General features: G+C 37.7%; 1 protein-coding gene across 1 annotated transcript in view; it reads right to left on the bottom strand.

Moving 5' to 3' along the window:
* Nucleotides 1-1,593: 1,593 nt before the first annotated feature.
* The window catches only part of LOC121650664 (dehydrogenase/reductase SDR family member on chromosome X-like), a 35,444-nt gene continuing 27,070 nt past the window's right edge, over nucleotides 1,594-9,967 (bottom strand). The window contains exons 6-7 of the mRNA XM_042002277.1: nucleotides 9,311-9,518; nucleotides 1,594-7,125 (exon numbers count right to left, since the gene is read on the bottom strand). Coding sequence (XP_041858211.1) covers nucleotides 6,946-7,125; nucleotides 9,311-9,518 — 388 coding nt within the window. The 3' untranslated portion in view covers nucleotides 1,594-6,945. The remainder of the gene's footprint in view (nucleotides 7,126-9,310; nucleotides 9,519-9,967) is intronic.

The following is a 9,967-nucleotide window of genomic DNA, read 5'->3' as shown; positions in this document are numbered from 1 at the left end:
GCTCTCAGTTAAGTGCAAACAAGCTCTGTGTCCCAATATTCCATAAGAGAGAGCGCCTCCTTCCCCTATTTGTCAAATGTTTATTCTAACAAGTAGATGCATAGGGTATAACTTTCTTCACCTGCCATTCAAAGGTGCCTGACTTGTCCTACATTTTTCCAGGATCATGATTATCTGTTGATATTTTGCAGTTTCATCTAAGATGTCATCGGCTCATTTTCACTGCTTCCATTTTAAAGTTCTGTCACATATGCAGAACAACAGATGTCACACTTCTTCTGGGCTCACAGTTTATGAATAGAATTGGGGAAAATGTGGATAGGGATTTTTTTTGTCCCCCCCCCAACCAGTCTTCTTGCTCCACTGTAGTCTTAGAAATTGAGAAACATCTGGTCACAGACAAAAAGGTTTGGCAGATTGTAGAGTTACAATTAAGCTTTTACACATTTGTCACAAAATGGGTAAAGGTAGCTAAAAATCTGGAAAGTTTTTTAGTGAACTAAAGATGTGTATAAGATTAAACCCATATGTTATATATTTACTAATCAGTTAAACTGTAAACACTAGACCAATCCCCTGATTTCCATTTTCACATCCTTTTCTTGCTTCAAGGTTTCTTTGATACTCTCAACTTTGTTCAGATTTCTTTTTTAAATATACTGTAAAACAAATGTTAAATCCAAAAACAATCAGGTTAAAAGATAGTTGAGCTTCTTATATTTGAATTGTAATACACAGATATTAATCTAGTGGTTGCCATTTAGATACAGTTTGTTTGTGGTCTCTGCAATATGCAGTGAAGTGTTCAGCATTCAGCAGTGAATGACAGCTGAATAATTTTTACATTATCATGCTGCAGTGGCACCTGTCAAGTGTTTGGATATACTAGGCAGCACGTAAACATTCATTTCTTGGAGTTGATTTTGAAGACGGAGTCAGATCATCTCCAGAAGAAGAAGTCTTACGATGTGGTTTTGACATGAAGGTAAAAGAAAGGAACAAGAAACCAGTGAACTGCTGACAGAGATGTGGATGCCCGAGGCTTGTTGGTGCAGGTGCAGGGCATGAATGCACGCCCAATTGGTTTTTATACTATTACAGAAATTATGGAGGACAGATTTGGACAGAAAATGTCAGAAAACACAGCAGACACAACCTATGGAAACTTATATCTTTAGTCTGGTCAGGGGGTCCATGCCGATGAGGTCATGGCATGGTCTGTAAAATGTTTTAGTTATTTTCTTAATTATTAAGGGGTTAAAGCAGGATGCATCATGGGAAGAAAACGGTCTAATAGCCAATATTCAGATGGAAAACACAGTTATTTTTCCTAGCATTTATATGAGCATCCTTGTTCTGTAAAATAGTTTAAGGTTAACGAAAGGTTAGATTAAACTTAAAGCTAAGGTTAAGAGTAGCCAAAATTAAAGAAATTCTCCAGGAAAAAGTGTGCGTGAGCATGCGAGTAGCTTTGACTAATGGATCTGAGAACGTCTCCAAAGTTCAGACCATGCTCAAGGCTTGCTGTCTCATTCCGAGCATCACAAAACTGACAGATTCTCATTCATTCAGAGCACAAGGATGGAGAGCAAGTGGCACAATGATATGTTTATTGAGAGGCTTTGGATAATAGAAAAGGTGGCGGCAGCTGCTGGAATGTTACAACCATCGACAGAAAACATGGATATCGATCTTTCTTACCTAAACACACACACACACTCACATACCAACACACACATTCATCACCTCCATCACTCCTTTGAGAGAAAAAACTTACAGCAATGCACAGGACGATACGGTATCACAGTTTCTACAACTTTTTTTTTTTGTACATGAAAAAAAAATTACAGCTACACAGAGATGAAGGACATTTTCTTTTTAGGCACGGCGAAAGCAATAAGATGTGTATCTCAATAACAACAAGATAATGAGAAAAGTAAAACATTTTACACTTTTTATAAATCCTCAGGGGTCCTGATGGACTGAATGTTTAAAATAGATCTGAGGTGGGTACATCATGTATTTGCAGCCCCTATAGACTAAAGTGACATGTTGCACTCAGAACAAGTACAGACAGTATATGCATTAAAGGTAGAAGGAAAAAAAACCAAACAATCTTAACATGTTTTCTTTTAACTTGAGTAGTACCAGCAAGGGTTCAGTTAATCTGGTTACCCTTTTACACATATATCTTTCTTTCACCTTTTCATGTACATATACACATATGGGACTTTGCAGAACATGGGATCAGAACATTTAATATAAATGTGATCCCAGGTCAGACAGAGGAATGGCTATAAGAGCATTTTTTCAGTCTACACACATCTCCACTGGTCTCTTCAAACACATTTAAATGATCATATACGGTTATATCACATACAGACAAGATCACAAACAGTTACTTGAGCTGTTGTAGCTCTTTTTCCATATTTGAAGTTCAAGTTCAGAAAGTTCAATGTGTTGTCCCTATCGGTGGAGAACACTTCAGGAGAAACACTCTGTTTGGGAAAACCCTAGACAGTCCGTAATGCTCTCTTGATCTCCCTCTCTGGTTTAAACAGGACTGCAGCAGCTGGACTGAGAAATAGACGATAGCTCTTTGACAGGATGTAGCACACATTGTAGCCTTGCTCTGTACGTATGAGCACTACTGAGTAGTAAGCTGGTGTTTTTGTTTGTGTCCAAGGAAGCAAGCGCATTTGTTTCTGTGGGAATATGTTTGGTAGTCTGTCATTTGCAGTCTAGTCAGAGAGCCACACACTCAAACAAGGAAGCACAGAGGTGATGAACAGTTTCCAAGTATTGTGACAAACGTTGAAGAGGCAAAAAACAAAACTCAGTGAAAAACTGAGAAAATTGCTGGCATTTAGGGGTCAATTCCTTCTAACTAATCTAAGACAATTAAGCAACTAATGAGATGAAATCAATGGATCAGTGTTTTCTTTATTTTTGTGCACTTCAGCACTCGCTCAAGAGTAATGCATTGCAGTAATTTTTATTTTACTTTGACCTTGAAAGTTATTCAGAATAACATGCAAGTAATAAAATAATTATGGCCCAAAAATTTTGTGTATTTGACTTTGCCCAGGATCTGATAAGCTCAACAATAAGAAGGAATCTGTCTGTTTGTCTAATCCTCATGTTTTTTGACAACTATTAACACCATCTACTCCTAATTTGGTGGATGCTGAGACAAAACTAATTACTTAAAGTTAAGGTTTTAGATTGCTGAAACACAAAAGCAGTAGTTTCCAGTTTTAATGGGGAAAAGTCAAGTGTTTGGAGGTTGAAGGGTGACAGAATTACACTTATTGTCAGTCCGATCTAATATTTCTTAGATAAGACTTCATTAAATTTTTTCCCCCTGAATCACTGTTTATTTTTGCTTTGACTTGCCGTTTAGTTTGGTTTAGGCACCTAACTTAGTGGTTAAGTTTAGGAATTAGAAAACTACATGGTTAATTTTAGGAAAACATAAGCAGCTCATTCTAAAATAAACCCTATCCCAACATCCTCTCCTTGTTAAAACCTGATGTCTATAGCTAATTGGACGATGAGTAGTGTCCTTTCTACAGACATGAGAGAAATTTTGCCCTAAAATATTACTTTGCTCTGGATGTTGTCCATTTGTGCAAATAAAATAATGAAATGAGATGATGCCTATTTCATGACTTAGCCAAGCTGATGGTACCTTTGATCAAAGATTCTACAGTGTTGCAACAAATAAAAGCAAGAATCTTGCCTTTGATCTGCTCCCATGAGGCACATGAACAGACATAGGAATGTCACAAAGTGAGTGACAGCAGGTGCTTCACTGGCACAGAAAATGCCAGAAAATCAAACAACTATGGATGCTTCCCTTATCTCAGCCAAAGTCTGTAATCCAAAGTAGATGTTACAATATGTAATGGCAGCAGTGTTAAATTAAATCATTAGCATTTGTGATACTTACATTGACAAACTGTCTTTATATGTCTGTCATGTGGTGTGAAGACTTCCTGTGTCATGAAAAAATCCCACACTGAAGGGTTTTAAAGATGAATCTTCCTTGATCACTTCTATGTGATAAGGACTTCTTAAACAATTGGCTAAGAAAAACTGCTTTGTTTTAAAGGATACCACCTACTTTGGGGATTTCCTTTTCTTTATGTACTGGATGACTGTCTAATGAACCAGTCTGCAATCTTCATTAACTCATTCACATAATCGCATCATATGTAACAGGCACCTGGGATAAAGTGGATACAATGATAACAAACCAGAAAACAACATGGTTATAAATACAAACCCAACAATGAAAAGGATGGTCAGAACACATCATTATATTTTTGTCTTTCTGTAATCAGACAGTCATCTCATTCAGGATGACAAGCAGGTTCAGTTTGATCTGAAGTTCTTTTGAAGAAGGTTTTCTGAGCTGACAGTATCCAGTCCTGACAGTGTACTCTTCATTAAATTTTGTACACATGTAGAGAAAATCCAAATTCCTGATGAATGTGTAACTTGAGGCTGGTATCTTCTTGCTTTGAACCCTTCCACATTCTGCTCTTATTCTGAATGTCTAATTCTGTGCCTAAATTAGCTACCACAGTGATACTATTGCTTTACATACAGAGAAAAATCATGAAGGCTTGTTGCTTATTGGGAGTTTCAAACAACAATACGTATGCACATACACCAATGACATGCTGTCAAAGAATTTAGCTTGAACTTGTCAATTTGAGATGAACATTTCATCATCACAGTTAAACTGCATTAAATCACAGTGGAGATGGCATTATGGCACAACTTGTATTTGTATGTGTGTGAGAGCATATCCCTGCATGAAAGACAGACATGTTTGTTTGCTGAGTGTTTGTTTGGATAAGCCTTTTCCTGAATGTACTGCTTCTAGTCTTTCAGAGTGAATGTGTGTGTCAGCTAAGCAGATGGAGTTTGATTCTCACCACTGGGAAATCTCAATCCCACAATGCACTGGGAGCAGCGCCAAATGAGGAAGCGGCGTTAGCAGCAGCAATGAGGAACCAATCACAGTTTGTACACACACAAAAAAGTGCTTTCCCTCTCTCTCTCCCTCTCCTCCAGGACTGTCAATCAACATGAATTTGGTCCATAGACGAGTTAATTCTTTACTTGTGTGCCTAATGCTCACGCGCGCACACACACACACACAAGTATCACAGCAAAAGCGATTAACACAGATCACAAAGGAAAATGGTGAGAGGAGGATGGTTCTTCATCCTCCTTTTTGTTACTGAGCAAACAGAAGCCACTGAAAGCATCTGGAGCTCCTGTGTTTCCTGCAAATTCCTGGTCACAAAAACATGTTTTGCCACTCTCAAGTTGAGGGAAAATTATTAATTTAAGCCTACTTTTATATAATATCTATTTCTTTTTCAGTGGTGTCCAAGATCCTCTTAACAGTGCAGAGAATGTCTTAGGATGGATTGCTGAGTGGTAGAGAGAGGGAAAAGGAACAGATTATGGGCTCAGAGCATGTTGATGGTTACAGTTAAAGTTCACTTTTTCTAATTTTTAATGCTATCATACAACTACAACCAGCAGTTATCACACACATTTGGCAGCAACTAGTAAAAGCTCAAGAATGTAAGAAATAAAATAAAGTGCTCCCAGTAAAACAGGCAGGATGGCAACATGACTTTAAGAAAACAATGGCCACGTTTACAAGTTTAGGTTCTCTTAATTCTGAATGAAAATTAAAGTCATTTTTAAAAGATTTTAAATTATCTTAAAAACACCTTATTCTGAATAAAAATGGTCTTTCCGAATTAACCTTAAATCTGAAGTAAGTGGCGGGTTTTTTCTGATTTTAAATCTGAATTATTCGATCTTGTATATGTTCATTCCACTTTAAATTAATTCAGGTCGTTCTGCGCATGTCCCTTGTCCTGTCGAGATGATGATACGGTACTCTAGTTCCCTTCTCCTCAGCTGGCCAAAGAGAAGTAGTATGCTAGTGTCGAGCTGCTGCTTCAAAACTAGAACTAAAACCCTTCCCAACCCCGAGATTGTAATTGGAATTGAATAAAGGAAATTAAACATGTTTTCCATCTAAACATCAATTTGGAATTACTACTTCCATGTAAACGCGAATGATAATATTGTAATTCTGAATGATTTAATTCTGAATAATTAATTCGGAATTAAAAAAAACATCATGTAATCGTGGCCACTGTGTGATGTGTCAGGGTAAACTGATATTAACACATTCCTCCCCACGCAGCAAGGTGGGTTTGACCAGATCATTGTCTCAGTGTTGAAATATGTATGCCTGGGTTTTATCAGCACATTCTTCTGCAGCATTTATACAAATGATTAAATTATTGCCAAAACACTTCTTACTGTTTGCATGAATTTAAACTCAATACAGAGGAGTCGCTGAGATAAATTTAGTTCATTGCTTATTAAATAAAGCCAGTTTAATGACATTAAGGCAGAGCCAGGCCTGCATCATTGTGGATTTTTGTGAGGGGCAAATTCACTATTTGGATATCTTAAAATTGCTCTGATCAGGGAATCAGTTTGACGACATTAACCTTTGAATGGCTTATGAATGAAGTGCCGCTGCCTAAGATCTAAGACAGAAGATACCACTGCATTGCTAGGTAGCCTTTATGTGAGTCCAAGTATTGTAGATTTTCTTACTCACATTGAAAAAAAAGGTAAAAAAAAAACAAACAAAACTATCCATCCTGTGTAGCCCTTCTTTGCAACAAAAAGGAGGTATTCACTCCCTAAACACCAATCACAGTCCAGCGGTGGATTGTGATACTCCCAACATAAAATACTACCAACACCTTGAAGTTTGGATGAAGCAAAAAATAAAAAAGGAGAAGAAGAATGTGGCTGGTTGGCCCAAGTTTAGGGTCTTAACATGATGTTTTCAAACAGGTCTAGTCCTGTTGCTCATCTTAAAGTCAAAAGCTACTGTAGGCCCAGCAACTGGATGCTGATTTCCCATAAGCTCAGTTGAAGCTGCAGATCAAAGGTAGGTGGTGATGTCATCTCTCTACGCCCATTGGCCCAGTAGCCTCCTCCACAATCCCCATCCAGGGCTGGTGACAGAGCAGCTGACAGCACAGTGGCAGCACCCTCTGCAGGACTCTACGAAAACCACAAATGGGCAAACACAGACAAATTTAATGGGAAAAAAAAAAAAACAAAAGTTACTGCATAGCAAAAATACATAAACATCAAAAGGAACAGAAATGACTGCAGGTCAACAAGATCATAAACAAGCTATCACTACAAAAGGAAGGATGAGAAGAGCTTGTGTTAGTGTTGGTGAATGCAAGGGAAGGGCTGGTGTCATTGCATGTTAACATCAGTGAAAAGGAGGCTCAGGGTAATAGCCTGTGTATGCGTTTGTGTGTGCATGTGTGTATATACTAGCACACGCACATGTGTAAGTGATGGTGCTGTTGTGGTTTCACAATGATCTCAGTGTCAGCTGGCGAGATCGGGAGCAGGTTTTTGAGCAGAGAGCAGATCACATCCTGAGAGCATCAACGGCACTCTTGCACGAGGCAACGTGTGCATGCTGCAGCGCTTCACAAGATTTCAAAGCATGAATCTCAGCTGCTCTCATGAATGAATTAGGATTTTGCCTAACAGGTCAAATCTGTTACTATAATTATGGCAAAATCAACAAATTATTCATTTTACTGGCTGTAATCTGTTGGTTTGGTCTCATACACACACAGATGTGTAGGGATTTCATGTTGACTGAGCCATTTTCAGGAAAGATTTTTTTTAAAAAAATAAAATCTTTGTTCCTTTGGTTAAAAAACACAGCATTTATCACTTTTCTAGAATACTAATTGGGTTATGCTGACCAAAAAAACACTATAGGATTTGCCCACTTTTTAACGTCAGCAAATGACTGAATGATTTAATGATTTTCTGTTTAAAATAAACCAATTGAGACATGAGTGGCCTTCTACACATGAGAACTGAAAGTACTCTAATGCTGCATCAGGTCAATACATGGGTAAATACACTCATTAGATTTGTCTACTTTTGAGTGCATTCATGTAGTAGTAATTAACTGAGCACACTGAGAATTAGTAAAACATCACACTAATAAGTTTATTTAAGGATAAGGATTATTTGTCTGACTTTACAAACATTCAACTCATCATTTTTTAAACTGTTATGCTGGGCTCTCGAGGAAATACAGAGTTCTCACTGCGGTTATATCATCGTACATCAAAAGCAAGATTTTGTTTTAGATCTTTGAAAAATGCCAGAATTTTCTTTGTGTTCATGAAATCAATTTAAAATCTTAATTTTTATTTATTTATTTATTTTTTCTGGCTCATTATGCTAGTGTTTTCCATCTTCTAAAACTATGGTTCTGCAAGCAACTTAATGTTACAGCTTGAGATAAAGAGAAGTTGTTATAGGCAAGAATAACAGTTTGCCTCTGAGGGGTGTGTGTGTCTGTGTTAATGATTGCATGCAGGAGTTTATGTGATTAATGTGTTTGCTTATGTGGGTCAGCACCATCCCAAAGGTTATGCTCGGAGGCAAATGCCCGAAACTGTCACAGTTTAGGGCTCAAACATGCACACGAGTCTGTCTTTATGAAATCACAGGGACATAAACACAGGCCTGAAGACAGACCTTTGAGCAATGCAAAGAAGACCTAAAATATGACACAAAGACACTAACTTAGCTTTATTCTTAGTGGCATCATTGATGTTGATGGATTGTGTGTTGGAAGTGCACATGCAGTGTCAGTGGCTCATCTCACAAACAAATGCAGGAATTTCTCTTTGCCTGCTCATTTATGTCTGTTTTTCTCAGTTCATTGATTTATTAAAACCCTACTGTGTGTTACTGAGGACACACAAAAACACCATAATTTAGCTAGAAGTTGTTTTCTGGATTGCCTTCACAAGTGCATATCTGTAAACGCTAGATGCACCACCCACTAAAACAGGTAAGATCTTCATTTATGAGAAACACAAAAATGAAATGTAGATGAAGTTTTTAAAACAGCAACTACTGACAGACCATACACAATTCCATACCTCGGCTTTTTTCTAGCTGCACTCTACATTGTTAATGTGGATTTTTTTACACAATAAAGCAGTTGCAATTCAGAAAGATTTTACCCATAAAGAAAAAATATAACTTAAACTACAGATAAGCACGACTACTTACATCAACACTATTAAATATTGACTGGATTAGAGCAGTATATGCAATACTCTTGTTGCATCTTAGAACAACAAAATCTAAATTTATGTGCTAAATGTAGACCACAGTGTGAGTGTTGTTTTACCCTAAAAAACAGGTGAGCAACGACTCTTTGTGCTAGACGGAGAGGTGTCCAGAGGTGGCGATAGAGAGCAGTATCCACCATGCCAGGATCCACAGCACATGAGATCACTGGGAAACCTCCACGCTGCATCTCTTGGTGGAGGTGTGAACTGAATAACAGCTGCGCCAGCTTACTGCAACTATAAGCAGCGTGAGCTGAATAATGCTGGCTGGAGAAAGACAAAGCAAGAAAGCATGTCTGACTTTAACATGAAGCTCAAGTGAACATATCAGTTTGAAGTTCATTCCAATCAAACTTTTGCCAAAATCGGTGACAACTTTCAGGGTAAACTTTTTATTTTAAATGAGGACAGCTTAATAAGAATCCTCAGAATCGGGAGAAAGACAAATCCCAGACAACATTTAATGGCAGAGCAGAAGTGCTAGCAAACAGACCTACAACTTAAAATATGCAGCTGACCTTATTTCTTTTGAAGAAGCCGACATGTCTACATTTCCACTGCTAAACTGTCTCTGTTGATGACATTATACTTGTTTCTTCTCGGTAAAAAGAGTTTGACAATTAAACTAGCCTAGTTAAACTACAACGCCTGCTGTCACAGACATATTACAATCAACAGTGAATGATGTCTGATCAGTAGGCAACCTTTAGCTTTCT

This window comes from Melanotaenia boesemani, chromosome 12, assembly GCF_017639745.1.
Source record: "Melanotaenia boesemani isolate fMelBoe1 chromosome 12, fMelBoe1.pri, whole genome shotgun sequence".
In the NCBI taxonomy this organism is placed as follows: domain Eukaryota; kingdom Metazoa; phylum Chordata; class Actinopteri; order Atheriniformes; family Melanotaeniidae; genus Melanotaenia; species Melanotaenia boesemani.
The sequence above is the reverse complement of the archived record's forward strand: the minus strand, read 5'-3'. Positions and strand labels throughout refer to the sequence as shown.